The 26,681-nt window shown below is 46.7% G+C and overlaps 2 protein-coding genes across 2 annotated transcripts in view; one reads left to right on the top strand and one right to left on the bottom strand.

The window, feature by feature from the left end:
* Tmprss2 (transmembrane serine protease 2) overlaps positions 1-15,663 on the top strand; it is a 38,869-nt gene extending 23,206 nt beyond the window's left edge. The window contains exons 6-14 of the mRNA XM_059277233.1: positions 758-884; positions 2,989-3,099; positions 6,716-6,759; positions 8,158-8,326; positions 9,683-9,858; positions 11,510-11,605; positions 12,439-12,581; positions 13,003-13,155; positions 14,281-15,663. Of these exons, the coding sequence (XP_059133216.1) occupies positions 758-884; positions 2,989-3,099; positions 6,716-6,759; positions 8,158-8,326; positions 9,683-9,858; positions 11,510-11,605; positions 12,439-12,581; positions 13,003-13,155; positions 14,281-14,292 (1,031 nt within the window). The 3' untranslated portion in view covers positions 14,293-15,663. The remainder of the gene's footprint in view (positions 1-757; positions 885-2,988; positions 3,100-6,715; positions 6,760-8,157; positions 8,327-9,682; positions 9,859-11,509; positions 11,606-12,438; positions 12,582-13,002; positions 13,156-14,280) is intronic.
* Positions 15,664-20,216: 4,553 nt separating this feature from the next.
* The window catches only part of LOC131922722 (interferon-induced GTP-binding protein Mx2-like), a 36,377-nt gene continuing 29,912 nt past the window's right edge, over positions 20,217-26,681 (bottom strand). The window contains exons 11-14 of the mRNA XM_059277563.1: positions 25,195-25,353; positions 24,620-24,696; positions 22,269-22,520; positions 20,217-20,742 (exon numbers count right to left, since the gene is read on the bottom strand). Of these exons, the coding sequence (XP_059133546.1) occupies positions 20,512-20,742; positions 22,269-22,520; positions 24,620-24,696; positions 25,195-25,353 (719 nt within the window). The 3' untranslated portion in view covers positions 20,217-20,511. The remainder of the gene's footprint in view (positions 20,743-22,268; positions 22,521-24,619; positions 24,697-25,194; positions 25,354-26,681) is intronic.

The raw sequence follows: 26,681 nt of genomic DNA on the forward strand, positions 1-26,681 counted from the left end.
TAAGGCTCTTCTGCCCGTCTTGCTCTGGTCCCAAGAAATTACTAATATCCCTTCTTTTTTAGATTTTCTTTTAAAATAAATAAATAAATAAATAAATAAATAAATAAATAAATAAATAAATAAATGTGTGTGTGTGTGTGTGTGTGTGTGTGTGTGTGTGTGTGTGTGTGTGTGTTTCTCAGTGTGTGTATGCCACATGATTGTAATATCACAGAAGGCTAGAATAAAGGCATCAGATCTTCTGGAATTGCAGTTACAGGCTGTTCTGAGCTGCCGAACTTGGGTGTTGAACTTGGGTCCTCTACAAGGGCAGTATGTGCTCTTAACGGCTGTCATCTCTCCAGCCCTTTCTTAGGTTTTCTAGTCTAGACTTTTCATATGCTTGGGATTGCCCAATCTGTGGGCTGCTGTGACTCTGTCACTTTGTGTCACACCTTAAAGACCCTTTCATTTAGTGGCTCCCATCAGAGCTTCATTCCCATTGACAGCTGAATGACTTTCCATCATGCTGTTTGGCTGTGGCATCCAATGATGGTCACTCACAGGCTGTAGGCCATTGTGAAGAATTTATGTTTAAATATCCTTTTGAAATTCTTTTAGAATGCTTTTTATCAGGAAAACAGGAGTTCATGTTTCCTAGGAGTTGGCCCTAGGAAGAAGCTGCGGTAGTGTGCATGGGCAGTGTGAGGCTAGGGCAACATCTGGAAGACATGGATTAAGAGTCAAGGATTCATGGGTCATCTTTCTCTTTGAGCAGTTCGCCTCTATGGACCAAGCTTCACCCTCCAGGTTTACTCATCTCAGAGGAAAGCTTGGTATCCCGTATGCCAGGATGACTGGAATGAGAGCTACGATAGAGCAGCATGTAAAGACATGGGATACAAGTGAGTATGTGCCCTCAGGAGGGACACAGTGCCATCACAATGACACTGACGACACAGACCATCTCTCTAGCTCTCTGTATGTGCCAGGCACTGGATGCTGCAGTTACCTTGCAAAAGCTGATCCTACAACCAGAGGGCAATCTCATCACCCCAACACTGTCAATCTAGGCTCACTGCCACTTGTCCTGCATCTTTCCTGGCTACTTGGGAACGCCCATGCAGTGCTGGTGTGACAGTAAGAGGGGTATAAAACAAGGACAATGGTCACTTTCTGTCCTTGGAACTTTTCAGATGAGCTGAGCCTTTGCTCTGTTCACTGTAGGCAGGAGCCACTGAGGCTTTGGGAATGGAAGAGACCTGAGCAGAATCACACTTAGGAATTCCTTTCTGCTAGGTGGTAATGACACATGACTTTAATCCCAGCACTCAGGAAGCAGAGACAGGTAGACCTCTGAGTTCAAGCCCAGCCTGATCTACAGAGTGAGTTCTAGGACAGCCAGGGCTGCACAGTGAAATCCTGTCTCAAATAACCAAAAAAAAAAAAAAAAAAAAAAAAGAAAAAGAAAAAAAAGAAAGAAAGAAAGAAAGAAATCCTTCCTGTGTGCAGGAACCAAGGTTGAGAAAGAATAACTCCTGCCATCACTTCCTGGCCAGGGGCTCCAGCATTGCCCAGTGTCTTCTGCTATAACAAAACACTTGAGGCTGGGTTCTTTGTATGGAATGGAGGTTTATTTTAGCCCACTATTCTGGGGGAAATCAAAGATCATGTGTTGGCTTCTGGTGAAGGCCTTGTACTGTTTCATCTCATGGTAGAAAAGTGGGAGAGCTGATGAGTACATGTAGTGGGTGAGGTTGAGGGGGCTGGATCTGCTGTGAAACAACCTGCTTTGGTGAGATTTAAGTCAACCCCTTAGAACAGCATTAATCCCTTTGTGAGAGTGGAGTTGCTGTGGCACAGATGTAACTTAAGTTCCTATTGCCTCTCAACACTGCTGCATCAGAGCCCTCTCAGTGTGGATTTGAAGCAGGTAAACCATATCCAAACTTTGGTTCTCATGAAGACTTCTCAGGCCTGGGAAGAAAATTATGATTTTAATGAGGATTTCTCTTCCATGGGGTAGTTGTGAGATCCTATGCACACTAAGACATTTTATTTGCCAGTTCTCAAAGCTGAACTGTTATTTGATGTGAATGTTGGCATCTCAGCTATTGGGACACTCCAAAATGCCACCCTATGGGGTTGGGGAGATGGCGCAGTGGGCAAAGTATGTGCCACAAATGCATGTGGACTTCAGTTTGATCCCCAGCACCCATGTGAAAGCTAGCCATGGAGGCAAACTGTAATCTCAGTGATGGGGAGGCAGAGATGGGAGGATCTTTGGGGCTTGCTGGCCATCCAGCCTAGCTGAATTGATGAGATCCAGGTTCAGTAGGAGATTCAGATTCAAAACACAAGGTAGAGGAGGCTAGAGAGATGGTTCAGCAGTTAAGAGCACTGATTCCTCTTCCAGAGAATTCAAGTTCAGTCCCCAGCACCCACACAGTGGCTAACATCCACCTGTAGCTCTAGTTCTAGGGGGTCCAGCACACTCATCTTGCCTCTGAGAGCACTAGGCTTATGTTTGATGAATAGACATCCATGCAGGCAGACACACACATATAAAATAAAATGTAAGATGGAGAACAATTGAGGAAGATGCTCAGTGTTGACGTTCAGTCTCCACATACACAAATATCTTGTGACTCAGAGTTTTGGGTATACAGAGACACCCCTGGGTCCAGAACCAGTGGGAATTTTATAACAGCTAGACTAAGAACTGTACATTTTATTAGACAATGTATAGTTGGGCACCCTCAGCACCACATTGTCCTAGCTCACTCAGTCTGAAACACAGCTAATGGAAGATTCTAAACTTACAAGTCAAGGTTTCTGGATTGGATAATAGCTTTCACACAGCATGGCTGAATTTGAACTTAGGTTTTGTTTTCTAAGGTGTCCCTTCTGTTACAGCCATCATCCAAAGGCGCTTTGTGATATGGGGTGTGACTTGTGAGTTCATATGCCTGAAACATTATTTTCAGTAAGATTTTCTGTCATTTCTAGGAACAATTTTTATTCTAGCCAAGGAATACCAGACAGCACCGGAGCAACAAGCTTCATGAAGCTGAACGTAAGCGCAGGCAACATAGACCTCTATAAAAAGCTCTATCACAGGTATGGAGGGCTCCTTTGATTTGCATAATTTGAGGAGGATGAGACGATCCAACAGATGCTGCCATCCTGAGTTGATTTCTCTGTATTCTGGGAGTGATGGGGGATGAGCTTCACACTGCTGGGGGTTAGAGACAGGACCTGCAGCAACCTTGGCTTCATTCTTAGCAACTATCTGAGACTACATGCCATTTTGCCACTTTGGTTTCAATCTCTACTGTCTGGCAAGACTTTTGTTGTTATTTGTTTGTTTTTTATTCTCCAGATACTGGGAAGTATGTCTACTGTGCTAGAGTGTATGCTAGTTAGCTTTTTGTTTCTATAACAAAATGCCTAAGGCAGGCTGCTTTATAGAGAAAAGGGTTTTGTTTTTGTTTTTGTTTTGTTGACTGATGCTTTTAGAGATTCGAGTTCCTTATAGCATGGCATGACTCTAGCAGGGTCATCTCACTGTGGCAAGAACACTAAGCCCTGTGTGGCCTCTCTCTTTGTCCTTATGAGGCCACCAGGATTCTGTCACAGAGACTCCCCATCCCATGACTTAATTTCACAGAGCCTCACCTTCAAGCATCACAGTTGCATCAAGTCTCTGCTCTGTCAGTACCATGAACATAGACGCTGGGGCTTATTCTCTGGCATGAGCTCAGAGGGACAAACTATATGACACTGTAGAATTGAGCACCAGGAGTCCAAGAGATTTTCTGGCCCATGACTGGCAGTGAGAGGACACCATGGGGTAATGTTCTGGGCCCTGGTGCAAGTGGCTAGTTCAATAAGCATTTGTTGTACCCAAACCACAGATCCTAGGGCTGATGATTGGATTGCTGGGAGTTTGGAGGGGGACATAGACAGCCATCATTTGGGTATGAGTTTACAGGGCCATTGCTCTTCTCCAGGTGCTTTTGATGTTGGGGATCCACGATGTCTTTTTTGTGCAGAGACTTCCCAGGGCCTCATTGCTTTTCTCCAGGTGGCTCAGGTGCCTCCAGGGCCAGCTGTCAGGAACTGCATGTCAGGGCTGGAGAACTAATCACTCACTCCACCTCTACTGAGTGGCTTGCCTTTCCGGTGACTACCAGCCAGGGTGTCCTGCCTTAGGCTGGCTGTCCCTGAGAATGTGGCAGGGCTGGCTGGGCTGGAGAGCAGTGCCCGGCTAGGTGTTCCATCTAGACAGTAGGGCTTAGCATAGGTGGCAGGTGTTTTATGTGAGTTGAATGGCTCTTTGTCTTCCACAAGGACTCAGGCTCAGGATTATGCTTAGTTGGCAAGTGCAGAAGGGAGGAGAGAGGAGGTGTAGGCTGCTGGTACAGAAGGGAGCACAGGAGGGAGGGGTAGGCTCAGGCCACCATCCTAGGTGAGGGCCTTCACAACTCCAGAGGTGACTGGCAGGAAAGTTATTGTCCAGTATTGGGTTTCTTAAATTGTGACACCTGTCCACCCAAGAAAATTTTATGCGACCCCAGCCAGGCATATAGGACTATAATATAGATATACAAATCAAATGTTTGCTGTAATAAATCATAAGTAAAACTATCTTCAAACAACACCTCTATGTGTGTATATATATATATATACATATATATATATATATACGTATATATATATATACATATATATATGTGATTTTACTACTTATTAAAGATTAAAGCAAATTTGTATCCTAATGAGATGGATGAGTTTGTGTGGCACAATATAACCTAAAAAGATGCAAATTTACTTGCATACACAGGAGTAATGGTAGGAAAATATTAAAAGTCCCTGCATTCTGTAATTAAACCTGTATATTTTATACACAGAAATGGGGCATTGCAGTAACATTCTATAGCTCATTACATACAGAAGTCTAGACCCTGCAGAGAGGCATTTGCAGAGGCGTTTGCTGGTGCATATGGCCTGACTGTGTGTGCAGTATAAAGTGCCCATGGTGTGTGTTCAGAGTCAAGGTTTCAGTGAAGTCATATGATGTAGAAATGCCCTCTTTCCAATGTTCCCTTCTTGAGGCTACCCACCCAGTATCCTGGTAGGGGCACAAGCTAGCCAGGACAGGTGATGGTAGCTCTTTATTTGGGGGTTTGGAAAGATCCCCATTCAGTGTGTACATGGGTGACAGTGGAGTGGGCTGGTACATGTGAGGCTCTATCTGTCCCAGTGGCCTAGTAGGACATTGATGTTTAAGACCTCAACTGTTCCCTACAGAACTACAGCTGACAGTTGATGTCACCAGGGCATCGGGACTGTGGCATCTTCAGTATACCAGGGGTCTATCGGATGGAATGCACTGATTGTTTCTTTCTCATACACAGCATGGGAAATTTGACTCCCAACCGAGCACTGTTTTTTGTTTATGCTTTTGTTTGTTTGTCCTTGGCAAAGTATTGGTTTTGTTTTCATCTGTGGTTTACATGTAAAGCGATCCAGGGAAGTCATTTTCCAGACCGCTTCCTGATGACACTAGGGGATGGCTGCTCATTCATTGGTAACAGGGTCTTGCTATGTAACCCATGCTGGCTTTGGACTGGTGATTCTCCTGCCTCACTCAGACTCTCTAGCACTGAAATTTCAAGTGTTTGCCTTGATACCCAGACTAGAGGATGATTTTAAATTATACAAGGACAGAAGTAAAAACTGATGTAACTGTGCCCTCACCCCCAAGTCACCATCCAAGTAGTATCATAGGTCATCCTTTTATTGAAATGTTGGGGGCAGGAAGACTTTCAGAGTTCGTTCAGATTTTTAAAATACTCATGTATGGGACATTTTGGGGCTAGGATGCATGTAAGAACAGAAGTGATTTGTTTCATGTGTTCCTTTACTTAAATGTATTTAGTCTGTTTATATGGGGGTACTGCTATGGCACACATGTGAAAGTCAGAGGAATCAGTCCTCTCCATGTGAATTCCAGGTTTTGAACTCAGATTGTCAGACTTGGAGGCAAGTACCCTTAACTGCTGAGCCATCTCACTGGCCCTTGTGTATACCCTATATGCATAGACTGAAGGTTGTTAACATCCTAGCATCACTATCATTTGACTGTGACCCTTCATGTATGGTTAGGTGTGAAATTTTCCACTTGTATGGCGTTGGGGTTCCAAAGTTTTAAGATTTTGGCACATTGCAGATCAGGGATCAACTTGAATTGTTATCTTTTTCTTTCTTTCTCTCTCTTTTTCTTTCTCTTTCTTTCTTTCTTTCTTTCTTTCTTTCTTTCTTTCTTTCTTTCTTTCTTTCTTTCTTTCTTTTTTATGAGACAGGATTTCTCTGGGTAACCTTGGCTGTCATGGAACTCATTCTGTAGACCAGGCTGACCCTTAAACTCAGAGATCCGCTTGTCTCTGTCTCCCAAGTGCTAGAATTAAAGGTGTGCACCACCATGCCCAGCTTTGAATTGCAATCTTATTCTACCTGTTGGGAAGAGGCAGAAGAGAGTTAACATCATGCCCAAAGGTGCATAGCTGGGATTTGAGCCTGGTACTCTGACTGTGTCGATTCTTTGCCACTATCCCCACGTAGGTCTAGTCACATCAGTAGGGTCATTAATGATGGACAGGAGGCAACACTAGGAGAAGACTTCAGTGTCTTATCCCTGCCTGTGGTAACCAGAGTCCCTTCTTCTTTCCAGTGACTCCTGTTCATCCCGAATGGTGGTTTCTTTGCGCTGTATAGGTGAGTACTTCCCAATGGTGATTTTCTATGCTTAGGAGCCAGCCTGTGGCTTTCTTGGGATTTGATAAGGGAAGGCCTCCAGGAGACAGCAGAGATGTGCTTGGAGGTCTCTTGCTTATACCCGGATCTCTATTTTGGAATTTTGCTGCACTGTAGTATCTACTGAGGGCAGGTGATGGCTGGACTCTGGCAGGCCTTGTTTTTACGTGCCATCGTGAGAGGGGAGCCCTGGTGGCTCCTTCTCCATGAAGTGGAGGGATGAGATGTTTGTGATCCTGGAGACTTTGCAGCAGTGACCTGGGCTAGGGCAAAGTCAGAGCAGTGTCATGCAGTTTTCCACTGGGACTCCTAAGGAGAAAGCCTAACACCAAGCCTGCCCTTTTTCCTTCCCTCAGTAGCTTGTATGGTAGCTCACTGGGGTCCCCCTCTGTGTGTGTGTGAACTACTCATGGGCCCCACATGGGGTAAATATAGATGCCCAGCTTAGGCCTGGGACTTGAAGCTCACCTTTTGGCAAAGGAGCTCTGAGTCTCCTTAAGATCCTCTGTAGGCATTGCACAACTAGGAGAGCACTGCTGTTCACCCTTTGCCACATGTGCCTCACAGGTACTCAAAGTCACTCACAAAGAAGTTCAGGTGACACTTGGAGGATGCTTCCAGAAGTCCTGCCCCACACTGTGCCAAGATGCACCAGGCCTGCTCAGCTAGTACCCCATAGCAGCCACTGGCATGGGGACCTTCCAGCACATTGGGTAGTTTCCAACATCTACTTCTCGTATTACCTTGATTTCTCTCAACTGAGAACTTGCTCAACACTTGTGAAGTTTCTAGAGTAAGAGGCTGCTGACTCTGGAGTAGAAAGCTCTCCTCTCTCAGTCAACTGGTCAGCAAAGAACCTGTTTCTTATTTCCTGAGGGTTACTCAGACTTCACCAACCCCTTCACTTACCTCCTCACTCAGCCCCTCATATGACCTCACATCCTCTCATCTCACCTTTTCAGCACCTGCTGAAGCTCTCACTTGCCTCCTCACTCACTCTCAGCCTTATCTACCTCCCTTTTCTTTGCCCAGAAGTCCTGGGTGCAGAGTGCTGACTGTATCAGTCTCCTTAAGGAGCCTGTTACCCAGGACCTTCCCAATCATGCCTACCACAGATCCGGTGAAATTGGGTACCAATAAGAATTAGTCAGTGCTCCAGCCTGGATCTTTGGGGACCTAGGAGAGTATCTACCCCCAACTTGCTTATTTAGACTCCTAATAATAGGGAAAGAGAGGTGGCAACAGTTGCACCACCAGAAAAAGGCAGCTGAGTTGAGCACATAATGGTTAGCTTTGTGCCGACTCTGATGTCTCCTATTGACTGTTGACTGACACCTAACATGTGCTTATCACCCTCAGAGTGTGGAGTCCGCTCAGTGAGACGTCAGAACAGGATTGTGGGTGGATCGAGTGCCTCACTAGGAGATTGGCCCTGGCAGGTCAGCCTGCATGTCCAAGGCGTCCATGTCTGTGGAGGCTCCATCATCACCCCTGAGTGGATTGTGACAGCTGCTCACTGTGTGGAAGAGTATGTCTATATCCTATGAGGTCTGGGGTAGTAGGGTGGAGTCACATGGCCAAGACTCCTGGGTTTGGAGTGTGGCTCTGCCACCATATGACCCACAGCAAGCTGTATGGCAGCTCCTATGTCCTGTGTGTAATGGGGTGAGTGCTGCTGGGTGGTGGATATATGCACTGCAGGTGCACAGTGTCATCCACTCATTAGACAAATGTTTATGTGGTCTCTCTTGCCTGCTGCTGCATACCAGCCTAGGATAAGAATGATTGTTGACACTGTGACTGAGTGTGTTCCAGTTGCCATCTTCTTAGCTCTGTCTATAAGTTTTGAGAGCCCCTGCTCTATCAGTCTCATTTCTCCTGGATATATCCACTCTGACAACCTCACACTGCCCTAGTAGGTTCTCTGGAAGCCTGTATATATACTCTTGGTCTTGGCATTGCACTCAAGATGGGCAAGAAGGATAAGGACAGCCATACTGAGTAGTGTCAGCTCTTGCCAAAGACACTGTTCCCATTTTGTTTTCCTTCTTCCTTTTTCCCCTCTCCCTCCCTCTCTCCTATTCTTCCATCCTTCCTCATCTCTTCCTTCCATCTCTTTCCTTTCCTTCCTTCCTTCCCAAGAATTTTCCTAGGTAGCTCAGGCTGACCTCAAATGGATAATTCTCTTGCCTCAGCCTCCTGAGTGCAGGGATATACCCCAATTCCAGCATCACAGATTTTTTTTATTAGACAGGTTTTGGGCACTTGCTGCCTTAAGTGAGGCTCAGATCCTGGCTCAGCCATTCTCTGGCTGTGTGGTCTTGGAAAGATGACTGACTCAGTGTCTCTCTCAGCCTGGTGATACCATCTGTCACACAGGAGTGCCCTCCTCCTCTTCCCAGGCACTGCTAGGAAGTTAGGGAGCTACCTTACTTGGGACTGTCCCTTTCTTCCTTTTGCATCCCAGATTCTGAGGTCCCTTTGGTAGTTGAAGTTCTTTGATGAAAGGAAGAGTGTGGCTGGTATCAAACACCAAGTATGCATTTATTAAGCACCCACTGTGTGTCCATAAATGCTCTGGCATATAAAGATTAGTGAGACGGTCTTGTCAGAAATGTGATTTTAAGTCTCTTAGAAGGGTGCCAGCCCTATTTGTGGGCTGGTGCAGAGGATAGGAGAAGAAACCGAATCCTCAGAAAGCTATTCAGCAGCAGGGAGCTGTGGGGAGGTGGGAGGGAAGTGGGGAGCCCCTGTCCCACAGTTTTACTCTGTGGCTTGGGGTACTCATCTCACTCCAGCCCTCAGCATATGTGTTTTAAAGATTGGAGGGAACACCTTGTATCTGTGGTCCTGAGTTTCCATATGCTGTCTCTCTGTCTCCCAGACCCCTCAGCAACCCGAGGTACTGGACGGCATTCACAGGGATTTTGAAACAGTCTCTCATGTTCTATGGAAGAAGACACCAGGTAGAAAAAGTGATTTCCCATCCAAATTACGACTCTAAGACCAAGAATAACGACATCGCCCTCATGAAGCTGCAGACGCCTCTGACTTTTAACGGTATGTGAGGCTCTTTCCACTAGAGGGCGGTAACTCCCTCTAGTTGTCTGGGTCAGCTTCAAATACTGCTTACTATCACTGTGGGACAATATCCTCTCCAGCTGAGGCCATCTGGTTGATAATTTGTAAAGATTACTGCTTTTAAAAATATTTAAATTATTTTTAACTTTTATGTGATGGGTGTTTTGCCTGTATGTATGTCTGTGTACCACTTGTGTGCCTGGTGCCTACAGAGACCAGAGTGGGTGTTACATTCCCTGGGACAGTTGTGAGCCTCCATGTAAGTGCTGGAAATCAGTCATGGGTCCTCTGGAAGGACCCACTGAGTCATCTCTCTCAAGACAATGGTTCTTTCTTTTTTAAACAAATATGTTCTGAAAGCAGGATACTTTAAAATTGAAATGTAGACCCTTAGCTTTTTTAAAATGTGTTTTCTCCAATATTTTGTAAACATTTAAGAATCACAGAAATGGTAATAATGGCTTTTAAAAAGAAATTTAATAAGCTTTTTCATTAAAAAGTAGTCTGTAAACTATTTTCTTTTTTATTTATTTATTTTTGTTTTTTCGAGACTTTGTTTCTCTGTGTAGCCCTGGCTGTCTTAGAACTCACTCTGTAGAACAGGCTGGCCTCAAACTCACAAAGATCCATCTGCCTCTGCCTTCTGAGTGCTGAGATTAAAGGCGTGCGCCACCACTGCCAGGCTCTATTTCATTTTTTAAGTATATACTTTTAAATTCATTCTTTGAGATTTTGATAATGTATACAATATATTTTTATTTGGTGAGGGAGGGTCTTGTGTAGCTTAAGTGGGTCCTTCTATGTAGCCATGTGCAACCTTGAGTTCCTGGTCCTCCTGCTTCTATCTCCTGAGTGCAGGGATTACAGGCATGTGCCACCACACCTGGTTTTATGAGGTGCTGGGCATGAAATCCAGGGCTTTGTGCATGCTAGGCAGGTACTTTGCCAACTGGGCTACATCCCTAGTCCCTTCCTTAGGTTCTTATTATCCCTTTTCTAGTCTATGCAAGAGCATGGAATGTTCTAGAATCTACAGATGACAACAGACTTCTCTTCTGAAGTGCTTGTATTCAAGCTGGGGGACCAATGCACACAAAAAATAGCAGATCCTTGAGAGATGGTGTGGCTTTGGGATAAGCTGGAGCCATCAGCTTCTGAGCAATGGCCGTTACCAGTCCTTTCCTCCCCTGTCACTCAGAGGCCAGTGTGCTGTGTTTTGTTTATCTATCTATCTACCTACCTACCTATCTATCTATCTATCATCTATCTATTTTTTGTTTTTTGAGACAGTGTTTCTCTGTGTAGCTTTGGAGCCTGTAGACCAGGCTGGCCTTGAACTCACAGAGATCCACCTGGCTCTGCCACCTGAGTGCTGGAATTAAAAGTGTGCGCCACCACTGCCCAGCTTGTGTGCTGTGTTTTAGAAGCAGAGCCAGCACTTAATTCTAGATATGAGTAGCAAATGTCCAGAGGAACTGTCAGGAAGCAGGCCTGTCAGGATGGGAACAAGGGGTCCAGGACCCACAGGAACCTGGGTTTCTGGAAAGAGCAGGGCATTGGGCAACCAGGGGAGACTCTCACAGAGGCCCTGTAGGCCTGGATAACTCACCCTTTGTTCTTCTTTAAATAGATGACGTGAAGCCAGTGTGTCTGCCAAACCCAGGCATGATGCTGGACCTAGCCCAGGAATGCTGGATTTCAGGGTGGGGGGCCACCTATGAGAAAGGTAAGGCTTTGGGCCACACAGGATGAGATGCTGATTTCCACAGTGGGACCTCTTCATCTGAATCCCAGTTCTGTTATTCAGTGGCTAATGACTTTGGACAATTTACCTAAGCTATGTGCCTTGCTTTCCCCATTTGATTAACAGAAAACATTGAATCAGCCCTGCCTAGTACATAGGGAAAGGGCTTGGTATTGTGATGGTCTGAAGGAATGTACTTCTTCATTCCTGTGACAAAATTCTTGACAAAAGTAGCTCAAGGAAAGAAGGGTTTATTGTTCACAGTTTGAAGATGCAGTCCATCACTGAGGGGAAGACATGGCATCAGGACCTCAAGGCATTGAATTTCTCTCTCTCTCTCTCTCTCTCTCTCTCTCTCTCTCTCTCTCTCTCTCTCTCTCTCTCAGGACCTCAAGGCATTGAATTTCTCTCTCTCTCTCTCTCTCTCTCTCTCTCTCTCTCTCTCTCTCTCTCTCACACACACACACACACACACACACACACACACACATATTATATTATCAAGATGGGGAAAGAGAGAGATGAATGCTGAGGCTTAGCCCACTTTCTCATTTTATTCAGCCTGGGACCCAGCCCATACAATGGTGCCACTCATCTTTAGGGCATTTTCCCTCCTCAATTTACTGACTCTAAAAACTCCCTTGTAGACATGCTCAGAGGTTTGTCTCCTGGGTTCTTCTAGATCCTGTCAATCAATGTTAACCATTAGAGGGAGGGAGGGAGAATGGAAGAGAGGTATGAGATTATCTATATAGAGTGTGGGCTTCTTGAGGAAGATGTCCACAAGAGCTGCTAGCTGATGCCTCTGTTGTTAGGGAAGACCTCGGATGTGCTGAATGCTGCCATGGTACCCTTGATCGAGCCCTCCAGATGTAATAGTAAATACATATACAACAACCTTATCACACCAGCCATGATCTGTGCCGGCTTCCTGCAGGGCACTGTGGACTCTTGCCAGGTAATTGTGAATTTTCATTCAACCTTGGAGTGTGTAGTTCCCATTGAACCCCTATGAGACACGAGGCTCTGATGGGATCAGAGATACCTCCCAGGGACACAGGGCCAGTTGGGAGTGGAGTGGGGAGGGATGGTCACTAGCAGCATTTATGCCTATGGCAGAAGCCAGTGCTAATCACACTATGGTCTCCAGAGATGCTTTTGTTTGGCACAAGTGTGGTCTGTCATGCACTTGCAAACAGCTAGCTGGCATGGACCAACTTCATCTTTTGGAATATGTCTCTATGACCATTGCCTCCTGCTGGGGAGACAGACCCACACCCCCTTTCATATCCAGATACTGTGTCTCTCTGGTGCATGGTGCTGGTGGCAGTGTGCTGTAGTGTACCTTTCTCTTCTCAGTAACTTGCTATGTTCTCCAGGGAGACAGTGGAGGGCCACTGGTTACTTTGAAGAATGGCATCTGGTGGCTGATTGGGGACACAAGCTGGGGCTCTGGCTGTGCCAAGGCATTCAGACCTGGAGTGTACGGGAACGTGACAGTATTTACAGACTGGATCTACCAGCAAATGAGGGTAACTTTCCTAATTCCTGGGTTATCTATCTCCTTGAGCTCAAGCCACAGGTCTGGGAGGAATGCACCATGGCAGGAAACAGACACTTTCAAGGCCTGAACTGCTCCTGGATCACCTTTCACCCCTCTGCTCCAGAGTCCCCCTTCCCATCCCTTTGGTTTCCCAATCCCTTTATACCCCTGAGCCTATGATGCCTGAACACCTCTGGCAGTAGCACACATCAACATCACTGGCTTCCCTGCTAGTGCTGATGGCAGAACTGGACTCATAGAACCTTCCTGGCTCCCCATTCTAGTGAAGGGTCAGCAGAGCCAGGCACCCATCCAGCCTTCATCCACTCACATAGTTGGGTGAGGGAATAGTCAGAATGGCACTCTTCCTCACAGAGGTCTCTTGAGGGTCATTAGGGCAGCCTTCATGCAGAGAGAAAGGGGCGGCTAGAGATCTCAAGTCCCCAACTTGGGTCCAGGGGAGGTTGCACAGCAAGGAAGAAGACGGGGTTCCTGTGAGCCGGCCTTCCTGGGTCATCTACACAACCTGTTGGAGCCCCAGCCCATTCCGTCCCAGGGATCAGAATATTGGTTTGCTTAGACACGCGCTCATAGGAGGGGTTCCTAGAGAAAGAGCATATATCCCAGTATCTGTCTGATAAAGGAGGACTAAGACCAAGTCATGAGGCCTGACCACGTCAACGCAAGTGACACCTGGGCTCAGGGTGTCACATCATTCCATGGAAGTCTTCTCCTGGCAGAGGCAGAAGTGGGAACAGAAAAGCCAGACTATGCTGAGGGACACAAAGATGAGGCTAGAGAAGGGGGCAGAATGGAGGGAGCTGACCAGCAGGTCTATTTAAGCCTAAAGGCCACTCAGCATGGCCCCGAGGAAGGGGACACCACAGGTAAGAAAGGAAGACCCCATAAGTGACATCTCTAGGTAGAGTGTGTCCTGAGTCAAGCAAGCTTCTGGGCAGAGGCCCATGTGCTTCCTGCACCTGTGACCTGAGCTCAACCTGCAGAAGTCTGTGAGGCCTGTGCTCAGACTCTGGGTCTCTCACATCACCAGGGGAAATAGACAGCTTTGTCTGTCTTAGGCGAGTAACCTTATCTCCTCTTCCTGTTTGCACAGACGAACAGCTAATCCACGTGGCCTTTGGCTCTGACTTCTTTTGTCTTCGACACCCTTCTGCAAGAACACCAAGGGGCTGATTTTTAACTCCTGTGCACAATGTACCTTTTGAGATGATTCAAAGGGCCTTTCACTTTATTAAACAGTGACTTGTCTGACTGCGCTCCCTGGTCCTGTGAGGGCTTCAGTGCCCCACCCCAGGCCACTTCTGTGGCTCCCATCCAGAAGGGATGATGATCCTGCTGGGTTTGGGCACATAGGGCCAAATGCAGAGGAGGATGGCACTGTCATGCTCATTCTCCTTTTTGGTTCATGCTCAGGCCTCTTTTGGATGAATAAAGACTGTGACCTCTGAATAGCCTGATGGCCTAACAAAGAGTAGGGAAGCCAGGCAGGGCCTTGGGCCCTGGGACAGACATCTTAAGAGAGCTACTATAGCCTGTGGCCTGACTCTGTGTATAGTCTGGGTTGGTCATATTATAATGACTCCATTAGCAACCAGGGTGAACATGGCTGGGAGCAAAGGGCTCTCTCTCCTGCATGTTGACATAACAGCCACTTCTAAGCATAACAGAGCTTTTGCCAGGCTGAGAGCCTAGGCAGAGCCCTCAGAGCAAGAAGCTAATGTCAACATGTTCCCCTTGCCCACTTGTCCCTTGGGTGAACTCTACATGGTGTCATTCAGTCTGGTTCTTGGCTCCCCACACTGTTTTCTCAGCCTCTCAGAGCCTGAGACTCACCTCAGTACCTGGTACGGAGTACCGGTACTCAGTACCTGGTACCTGATGGATCCTGTATAGTTCAGCTAGTCCCCTGAAGGATGAGGTCCATCAGAATCAGGGACATGTGATTCCAGTAATGTTGCTTCTGGATCATGTTTCTTCTCTTACTACCTCACTGCTCCTGGAGCACTAGTCTGGATGGATGTCTAGTGTTCACCTGCATTTGGACTGTGTGATTGTGCCTCAGATATTAGACCTCTTCCAGGTGGTGAGGTTGTTCTGTAGAAGTTCTTAGTTTGGGACAAAGATGAAAAAGAGGAAGTCATTGTTCTATGTTCTCTTCTGGCCCTGGGTTTACACCAGGAAGACCGTGCCAGAATTACCAAGTATGAAGTATGAATGTCTTACCTATGGTGAGGCTCTGCCTTCTTCCCTCTGCCTGGTTCTCCAGAAGGGAGTGGATGGGTCATAGCTGGAACTCCATCTTTTCTGGGAAGGGACTCCCATCCAGGGGAGGGTCATGCACTCTGTGATGCTTCCTCTGGGAGCAGCACCTAGGGACCTTTTCAGATGCAATGCCTGAATAAATGTGCAAGCGCCTTGAAGTGTGAGAACATGTCCCCTCCCCAGCTCTCCCTGTCTGTGCTCTTGGTTGGTTGTTTCCTGCTTTGTGTCTGTTCTGAGTTTCCACTGTGAAATATATGAATAAAGTTTATAATTTTTTCCATTATTCATTGACTCTGTAGTCATGCCCCAGGAGCAGGGCCAGGCTGCGATAGTTTGGGAAGGATGCCAGTGCTGCTGCTGGGTTGGAGAGTGACGCTGTCAGTACACCAGCCTAGCACTGGCAGGCTCTGGTTGGATCCTGTGCTTAGACTCTTCCAATATCTTCCAGTGACTCCTGCAAGAGCTTTACCAGCTCTCCAATATAGCACCCCCAAAGCCAGACTCCAGGAGCCACCATTACCACATCTCCACCCCAGTCCCTCACAGCCCCTTGGCCCTGGAGCCCTGTAAAGGAGCAGAGCAGGCACCTGGTAAAGCCTATTTATGCCAGCTGTTACGTGGATGCCCTTAGCTCTGGAGACACAGCTCCAAGCTTCCACATTCTCAGGCAACCTGACTCAGACTGAGTCCAGCATCTGTACCCTGTGGTTTCTTCCCCAAACCTCAGAAGGTTCATGGTGACACAGATGCCGCCTCATACGTTGTTTACTCCTCTTCCCTGCATTTGGGACTACGGCAGGAGAAAGTTGGATATAGTCTCCTACACAAGAGCTAACAGCCACTCTGCTTGACATTCTTAGCACATGTGTGTTTCTGCCTTGACGCCATTTCTTTTCTTTTCTCTTCCCCATTCTTGTCTCCCCTCCACCAGGGTCTTATTGTATACCAGGGAAGCCTCAAACTTGATATAGCTGATGATCACTTTGACCTTCCTACCTTCTTCCCTCTACCTCCAGAGGGCTAGAATCACAGGCATGCATCACCACACCTGGTTTTATGTGGTATTGGGGATGGAACCCAGAACTTACCAGATGTTGGGCAAGCACATTGAACCTGCAGCCATCAGCTGCACAGCTCAGCCCAAACAAACGTTCCCAAACATGATCCCATTAGATGTTTCTGCCTCTTGGGCTGAGGATGTATCACAGATATGCAGCACTGTTCAGGGCTGTGCAGCAGCGAAATTATGATGAAAATACAAACACACAAAAAGCCAATTTAGGGCGTCAGTGTGCTGAAACAGCAAAGCGCCAGCTGCTGGCCTCCACTGGGGATGCCCATTCAGAGCTGCAGATTTCTGGCTTGACATTGCAAGAGAAATTCACAAACCAGACATTGGAGACATTGACGAATGATGCTGGTTTAATGTGTTACCCTGGGGAAAGAAGCTGGGATGTTTGCTTTAGCCATGTTGGAAAATTTCATCTTAGGTCATTTTCATTTGTGAATGATGATGACTTTACTTGAAAGATTAAGTTAAAAGCAACCAGATGAGGGAAACACTGATGTTGGTGTAGTTAAACACTATTGAGTTTCTGAGTATCAATTAACCCAGCATTTCATTAGAGTGAAAATCCACATTGGCAGCTTCTCATAGCTGGGCAAGGAGATGAATCCAGACTCGAATCCACACTTGAAATGATCAGTGGTTGGCTGAGTTTGGGGTGACAGTCCTGCCCTGAGCTCATGATCCTGGGGTTCTCTCCAGATATGGGCCCCTGATTTCAAAGCTATTTTCCAACCAAGGCTGTGGCTCCAGAGGCATACCTGCCTGGTGTAACTCTGTCCAATCACCGTGCAGAGGATTGGCTATATGGTGTGATGTGGCCCAGGTTCACTTGGGTGGGTACAGTGTTTGACAAGGGCTTTAATTTTTGTACTTGGAAAGAAGGCTTAGAAGTCCCCCAGGGACCTGCTGGTTCATTCCAAGTGCATCAGCCTGCAATGGTGGTACTTGAGGCACAAGCTGGAACACAGCCTGACCTGGATACCAGGGCAGGTTCCCTGGGAAGAGAATAAAGGATCTGATAAGCCAGCACCACAGCTGTGTCCTTCTTGGGCTCATTGTCACCTGTTACTGGGTTACACTCACATCAACTTACCTCCTTGAGACCTGGCTTTCTGTGGGGGTCTGCTGCCTGGCTGGTGACAAGTGTCTGTTCCACTTGAAGAGGATTTAGAAAGCAGCAGCATTGAGATCATGTCCACAAGGCCTTCAAAACAAGGTTCATATGGATTCCCATCACACAACATGAGTTCAGCTCCTGCAGCATACTGTCCCTAGTGTTCTGAAAAACTGAGGCATTCTACTGCAGCCTGTTTGTAGACAAATTTCTAAGCGGTCTTATTAAATAAAAAACATGGAGTCAAATATATGGGTGAAAGCCTTAGAGATCAAAGAAATAGGAATAGCCACCAGCTAACCTTACCTCACCATGCCGCAGCTTCCAAAGTGAGCTACTTCCTGTCTACCCACACCTTTATTGCCTTGCTATTCTGCCTTCTCATTGGCTCTAAGCCCAGCTATCACTTCCTTGTCAATGCCTGTGTGTACAGACCTCCAGGTCTCTATAGTTGGTACTGGGATTGATTAAAGGTGTGTGTCACCAAGCTTGGCTCTGTTCCTTAGTGTGGCCTTGAACACACAGAGACCCTGCTTGCCAACTGATCGGATTAAGGGCGTGTGCTACCACTGCCTGACTTTTGTGCTTACTTAAAATGGCTTGCTATTTCCTCTGATCTCCAGGCAAACTTTATTTATTAACATACAAACAAAATATCACCACATTTCAGCACAAATAAAATATCACCACACCTGTTCTGATCTGTCTAGACCTCCCCTTACTGCATTAAACATCCCCACTTCATAATAGTCACCAAGGCCCAGTCTATAATATTCACCCTTCCTAGAGTGAAGGTCCAGGAAAAGATAAACTGCAAGTTCTATCATCATTGAGAGGAGTATGCCAGGCAGGTGTCACATAGCAGGTGACAATAGCTGGGACATAGCTGTCATCCTACAGGCACTGATGAGCTTTGGTCTGAGCCTGGCCTCTCCCAGTGCTAGAATCTCATAGAGGTGTCCTAGAGTTCATATTCTGGGTTCTGACCACAGGGATAGGGCCCAGACACTTGTTTTTCATGGCACAAAAGGAACATCCTCCTGGCCCTTTGGGAGAATCACACCCAGCAGGCTACCTCCCTATAAACTCCCTTCTTTGTAGCATAGACTCTTGCCTGCCATTCACTCTCTATATATATCCAGGAAACTAGTGCAGCCAGGCAAAGTACATCTGATACTTGGATGCCTCTGACAGTTTCTGGTCCATCAGAATCTAATATGCCTGGAAGATGGAGCTAGGTAGGGACTATACAGGGGAGGGATCTGGGCATAAATCATGATCATGGCCTCAGGCACTAGGCACTGGGCTACTCTCCAGAGCAAGATGTCAAGACTGTGTCAACTGGAGGAACACAGCTTGAGCCAGAGATGTTTAAACTGCCTGCCCACTTCACTTTCCCAGAATCCTCTGTGATGGGAGGCTCAAGTACTTCATGCTCAGGTTAATGGACAGCCTCTGGAAACTCCAGTGACCATGGCAATAGTAATTAGTAAGTCACTGGCGAGGCCTATTGATGTCATTCATCCCAGACCTTGGAACTGGGAAGTGGCCATTGTCTTCCTAGCATCCCTCTTGTAAGCATATTCTAGAACCTCCCAAGTCAGAGATGATAGAGGTTCAAGGGTCAGGAGACATTTAGGGTGGGATCTATTTCTAGTTCTGGCATTCCTGATGGTTTAGTGCTCCTTCAATGGACCTGGTGTCAGGACCTCAATTGGGCATCCATCCCCGGCTAGTGTTGTGACTGCACCCAAGGCTTCCTAACCTTGAAGGCAGGAAGTACAGTGTGGATTTGGAGCTGAGTTCTAGGAGAGTCAATCTGAGGGTGAGGCTTGTGTCCAATCATCTCCCAGTCACAAAGGGACTCTGCAGTTCTCCTGTAGGGAGGATATTTTCCCTCAGCTGACCTGGTCCTACCCTGGGTGGTTTCTCCACCAGAGCTGGGTGTGCAGAGCTTCCTACAGCCTCTCCTCACATTGGAACTGCTTTATATTCCCTGCAGGCCAGTGCCCAGTGCATAAAGAATGCAAGTGTTTAACAGTTTGTCTTTCCAGTTTGTCTCCAATTGCTGTAGTTCCTAGGAAGTAAACCCTCCGTGGTCCCCAATTCTGGAGGGAGTTGGCTTTAGTGGTCCACATATTTACTACTTGCCCTGTGGGGAACCAGAGAGGCTCTCTGTTAAGGCCTTGCTCAAGGTCAGAGAGTCTCAGCTTGCTTTACACAGCAGGGCTACATAAGGAGATGTTTTGCCACAGGCATGTTTACCAGGTGTTTGTCTGTATGGTGTGCTTTGATCTTGCAAGGGGGAGGTCTTTTGCCTCTCCCTTTGGCATATTATAAAAAACCCTTTGGAATAAACCTCTGTTCTGTTGGGTTTTGACCCAGCTCCTCCCGAAGCTATCCTGTGTCTCTGTCTTTCTCCTCATCATCTAGGTCTATCTTTCTATCTGATATTTTCTCATTCCTCTCTCCACCACCCAAGACCCTTCAATAGGTGGGAGCAGGTTAGAGCTGGACTCCCACATTGCCCTCTATTCCCTGCAGTCCTGTGCAAACCCTTCCCCCAATTAAAAGTGAGTCAAACAAGTGTCAAGAGTGGTTTATTAGGACTGCAATAAGCAGCTCCCAAGATCATGGACCATTTATTCATCAAAAGTTGTTCCTGGCAGGGTGCATAGAAACAGGTTGCTAAGAAGGTGGAGGCCAAGGTGGGAAAGGATCTGAGCTTGAAGCCATTGTCATATCAGAAAAGTGGCATCCTCTACCCAATACCAGGTCAGAGGCTAAAGAGTGGTAGTATAGCTAGCTACCAGGAAAGGCAAGGATACCTGTTGTCACGGACTCATTGCCCATGATACACAAAGAAGGGCAGGGCCAGCTTAACCAGGGAATTTGACTAGCCAGTGGCTAGCCTGGGCCAGCCTTGACAGCCTCTCCTTCAGGAACTTCCTCTTCTCGCTGGTGTCATTGCGTTCCTTCAGGAGCCAGCCACAGGAGTCCTTGTCCTGCAGGAGCTGGAGCATGCCCTTCTGCAGCTGCTCAGCAAACATTTTCAGGATGAAATACTGGATGATCAAAGGAATGTGACTGGAGATGCGGTTGTAAGCTTCCTGGAAGAGGGAGAAACAGAAGGCTTGAGGGAGAGGCACAGGGAACCTGATACCAGGTCATCTCTGAGTAGTGAGATCCTGGCAGGTACAGGCCTCATCCCCCTCAGTGTCCTGGCAGAGCAGGTCCAAGGTGTCTGCTAGACTCTGGATCCCACCAGTTTCCCTGACCATCAATCAAATGAGTTTCAATGGAAAAGAGTAATATGTACTGGAATGTGGTCCACAGAGACACCCCACCTCCATTTCCAAATGGCTGATCTCTTGGCTGAGAACATTGCTTGCCTGTCCTTAAGACCCAGGCTTCTTGGCAGCAGGGAAGCAGAGCAGTCAGAGTCCTAAATGAGCTGCCTGAAGGAAGTCAGACTTCACCTGCTCCACCCTCTCTCTCAGCTGTCAGCCCCATTCCCCTCAGACAGGTTGCTCTCTCAGTTAGATGACACGTGCTGGTGGTTTCCCAAGGTTAGAGCCTCTCTGGTTCTCATTTTCCTTCTTTAGGATACAGGATTACCACAACCACAGCCCTCTGGGGATGGTTAAGCAGATGTGTCACAAGACACCAGAGTTAGAAGATGCCTAGCAAGTGATGAGCAGCTAGTCACAGCTTAGGCACAACCCTGAGTCATGGCAGGAAACAGGCTATGTGTTCTCTAACCACAGACAACCTGGGTGAGGCCTGTCTCCAAAGGCCAATGGGAAGGCCTGAGGTTCACATATGGGGGATAATAGAAGGTATAGAGACCCCAGAGATCCAGATGTTTGTGCCTTGGATGGGAATAGGGCCTTGACTAAAAGGAAAGATCATATCTGCAGACAAAAAAGCCCTGATTCATGCTATGACATGTAGGGACATTAAGGACATTATGCTCTGAGAAACAAGTAAGGCCGGAAGAATAAAAACTCTACCATCCCACTTAGTGAGGTTCCCCAGAATCATCAAAGTCCCAGAGACAGAGAGCAAACTTAATATCTACAGATGCATAGCCATAACACCCAGGAGCCCTGTGCTTGGCCATATGACAAAGCTGGTCTTCTAGCAGCCAGTGACAGAAGTCTGTACATTAGAAGGTCACCACAACTTTCCCTGTGTGGTAGCTTCCAGGTCCCTGTGGCTTTGGCTGAGTAGGACCTGCTGTACCTGGATTACGTAATGTGTGCCCCACCAAACAGATGGCAGGACCTGGCTTCCACTTGATGAGTGCATGGCATTCCAACACTGTGATAAGGGCCCTACACTCCATCACAGATGCTTGGGATGCTGAAAATATATCTTATAGAAAAGAAAACTGATGCTCTGGGAGTCTAAATTACACAGTCAGGATCACAAGGACCATAAAAATCAGATGTATGTGGTTCTAGGCTACCTGTTCATCTGAATGAATTATAATTCCCTTCTTAGAGGATCACCCAGAACTGCCGGACTGAGCTGTCCTGAATCCTCCTTGCAGATTCATATTCTACACAGAAAGACACAGAAACAAAGGAAACAAATGGCCTAAAACCCAGTTCCAAGGGGTTCACATATTTACCTGGCGGTATGCATCTAGATGCTGAAAGATCTCAGCCATGGATGAGTTCTGTGAAGCTTGAGACTGAGAGGAAGTGAAGGCACTCGACTTTGTCTTATTCTTCTCCTCCTCAGTTTCCTTCTCTCTGACCTTCTGCAAGGCTCCATTGTAAACTTGGTCCTGGCAGTAGATAATCTGCTCCATCTGAAAGTGAAGTCGGATCATCTTCTCTGCTTCCTTTTCTTGTTCTAATCTGATGTCTTGAAGTTTGGACTGCAAAGAAAGAGAAATGTAAGCCACCAGTCATCAAGAAATGCTCGCCATGGAGTAAGAACACAGGACACCCAACAGGTCGACAAGCATCTGATCAACCAGCAGAAACAAATGTAGTCATTACCTGTGAGTATTCCCTGTACCCTCTTGCTCAGTTCATCTATGCTACACCCAGAACTGAGGGTGGACACCAGAGGAAGCTTAAGCCAGGTGTGAGTAGCTCCTTATTTAAAGGTCAACCTTCAGTGTCAACTTGAGTGGATTTATTTTTAAAGATTTCTTTATTCATTTTATGTATGTATGTGTATGTGTGTGTCACGTGCATTTGTGTGTACCATATTCCTGAAAGTGCCTACAGAGGCCAGAAGAAAGTACTGGATTCCCTGGACCTGGGGTTACAAATGATTGAAGCCACCTGATGTGGGTGTTGGGAATTGAACTCATGTCCTCTTAGAGCTGTAAGCATTCTTAACCACTGAGCCTTCTCTCAGGCTCCTTGTCTAGGTTTAGAATCCCTCAGGAGACTTGTCTCTGAGCATGTCTGTAAGGGTATTTCCAGAGATGTTTAGGTGAGAGGGCAGACTCAAGCTAATGTGGGCAATGCTATCCTATATAGTTTGGGCTTCTGAACACTGCACTCATCTGTTTTCTGAACAGGGCAATGTGACTAGCTGCCTCATGTTCCTACTGCCCTGCCTTCCCAGTCACAATGGACTATATCCCCTCAAAACAGGAGCCCAAGTAACACTCATTAGTTGTTCTTACCAGATATTTGGTCACAATAAGAGGAGACATAAGGAAAAACCTAGGCGAGGGACCTGTATGGATTATCAGCCATGACACAACCACTCTCCCTGCTCTTTTAGGCACTTTAACATGTACATTAAGGAGATGGCTTCCACCAGAGAGTGTGCAAAGATAAGAAGGCTCAGTCTAGGTCAGTCACCTCCTATGTGTCTCGTGTCCTGGGATTTCAGGTCAGCCATGGAGGACAGGCTTTGCCTAGAGAGGATCCTGACCTGACCGTTGCAGGGATAAGACATGCAAAGCTTGGTGCTGAGTGTGTCTGCAGCTGCTACTCCCATTTCCCATACCTTCCAGGGAGGCCTCACTGCTTCCACTTTGGGATCACAGGCCTATGATATATCCTAGCTGTGGCCTAGGCAGGAGAATGGCAGAGACAATGGCCACCTGCACAGGCCCTGTCTGCTTGGACAGGGGCTGAGTTTCTTGGCCATGTCAGACCCTATGGAGGTAGAGGCATTTCCTCTTTTCTGCTGTGTCCCTCTAAACAGACAATTTCATACTCAGCATCCTAACTGTTAGAAACCGGCCCAGACTGCTACCCTGGCCCTGGGACTCCACTAACCCTTCCCTTTCCTCAGCCTCACAGAGTGTCAGCTATCCTACTAAGCAAACAGGATCCCAGATTCCTGGATTCATTTCTTGTCTTGGGAAATAAGTTTTCTGAGACACATCACACACATCAGAGGACATCAAAAGGCTCCTGATGGGTATCATCTGGTGATTACCAGTGGCCACATCCCCCCTCCTTTCCCTTCTGCCTGTTGGGATATCAGAGAGCCTGACTGTAGTGTTGTGAAACCTTCCCCCTTCCTCAGAGACTTACAAGAAGGGAGCTTGAGTCTGTTCTGTAGGCCTGATTTCTCTTCAGACCCATGCCAGATTGAGAGTCACTGGTAGACTGTTTGTCTGTCTGTCTGCCTGTGACACTAACAACTATTCTAATAAATGTCTTACTTCCCACAGTCCATCTCAATGTCACCCCTGTGCCCCACATCTGACAACTTTAACTCAATGTCAGGAGTGTCGTCCTGTACATGGTCCTGTGAGCCTCCCTGACAGAGTACTGTGGATTTCAGCATTCATCTCTGTTCCTCCCCCCTTCTCCTTCCTCTCCCTGCCCACACTTTAGCCAGAGGGCAGCAGTAGCCTCATCAACAAGATTCAAGCATGAGCTTAAGCCTCTTTCAAACAAGCACAGGAAAGGAGAAATAGTCTCAGTCCAAAACACTTGTTCTCTACCATAATGAACACCTGTTCATTATGCTTTAAAAATAATACACACTTGGTTTTACCTTGGTAGTTCTGTGGAGGTTAAAAAACCCAGCAAAATTTTTTTCAGAAACCCTGGAAAAGGCGACTCGTACCATTTCTGATTGAAGAGAGAAAAAATAGTTTAACACAGTAAGTGGTTAAGATGTGTTCACTCTGTGTAGACGCAAAACCAGGGTAGAGGTGAGGGAGGTGGGTGCTCTCCTCCTCCCTCCCTTCTTTCTTTCCTGTCTCACCAATGATGAGGGAGGTACACTCAGGCTTCTAGAGAACTTTCTTTAATATAAATATAGCTGTAGGCTAAGGGTAGTCATCACTTTACATGAAGAACTCTGGCTGTGCTTCTTACAGGTTCCAGCTAAGGACCTAGGAGGTTAGGTGACTCTACCCTCTGACAACAAATCCCTGTGCCCACAGGGTGAGAATGGACTGAATTCTTGAGCACCACAGTGGCATCTAGAGCACAGAAACCCTGCCACCTACCTAGACCCAGCCCTAGAGGACAGCTCTGGGGTCAGCATTGCCTTTGTCCTCTGTTCCAGAAAAAAATGGCTGAGAGCAACAGAAGCATTTCTTAGTGACCCTGTACAGCACTCACCAGTGACCCTGTGTAGCATGTCTACAGCTGGCTTTTCCAGGACTTTGATTTGACTTCTTATGATGTTCTCAAATTTTTTGTAGTTCACAAACCCTGGCATGTCTCGTCCTCGATACTGTTTTTCAAATTTCTGGACTTCTTTACAGAAAACATCATAATCTACAATAGGAGGTGACCATCAGTTGTTTTATAAAAAACCATCTTGCAGATTGTTCTAAATGAACCCATTCTGCTCTTATTGAATTTACTGAGATAAAGTGAAGCTAATAAATATCTGCAAATTGGAAAATATTTGGGGTTACAGAGAAGAATGAAATATCAAAGCCACTTCCCTCAGTTGAGGCAAAAGGCAAGTTCAGAGCCAGAGACTACAGCAGAATCCAACGGGTGGAAACCAGGGGAAGACATGGCCTCAAAAAGACCTTGAGTATGTGGGTTTTTGAATCCAGCTGGATTTGACCAAAGAGGAAGAGACAGAGCATATGACTCACAGGCCCTGTGGCCTTTAGATGGCATCAAGAGCTGAGTGGGAGGAGGGTGTCCCTCAGCAGGAAAGGACAGGGCTAGTGAGCACCTGGATGGCCCCAGTGTGACTTGACCTCCCTGTTCATGACACAAAACACTTAGTCCTTCTCCCTACTACTGGAAATGGGGAGCAGACTCAGATGGCCCCAGCTTCCCCTGTGATGAACTGGTTTTTTTTATATATTTTTTTTTATTGTTACATTTTATATGTATGGTTTGGTCTGCATGTATGTCTGTGCACAGTGTGCATACTATGCCTCCAGTGGTCACAGAGAGCCTCAGATCCCCTGGGTTTGGAGTTACAGATGGTTATGAGTCCCCATGTAGGTCCTGGGGATCAAACCTAGATCCTCTGGAAGAACAGCCAGTGCTCTTAACCACTGATCCATCACTCCAGCTCATCAGAATATTTTTACCTAAAAGAAAACCAGCTGATTAAATGTGGTGATATTTTATTTGTGCTGAAATGTGGTGATATGTTATTTGTGTTTTAATAATATTTGCCTGGAGATCAGATGAAATAGCAAGCCATTTTAAGTAAACAAAGAAGTCAGGCAGTAGTAGCACACACCCTTAATCCTATCCCTTAGCAGGCAGGATCTCTGTGTGTTCAAGGCCACACCAGAGAACAGAGCTATACGTGATGACACACGCCTTTAATCTCAATACCAGCCATAGAGACCTGGAGGTCTATACAAACCTACATTAAGTGACAGAACTGTGTAGGAAGAGGAAGTGAGGTACCTGGGCTAAGACAGCCAATGAGATGGCAGAACATCAAGGCAATAAAGGCGCAGATAAGACAGGAAGTAACTTACATTTGGAAGCTGCGGAGTTGGTGAGGTAAGGTTAGCTGTGGCTTTCCCTATTTTCTTTCTCTAAGGCTTTCACCCCTATATTTGGCTCTGTGTTTTTTATTTAATAAGGCCATTTAGAAATTCATCTACAATTAAACAAGACTA

This window comes from Peromyscus eremicus, chromosome 12 (genome assembly GCF_949786415.1).
Source record: "Peromyscus eremicus chromosome 12, PerEre_H2_v1, whole genome shotgun sequence".
In the NCBI taxonomy this organism is placed as follows: Eukaryota; Metazoa; Chordata; class Mammalia; order Rodentia; family Cricetidae; genus Peromyscus; species Peromyscus eremicus.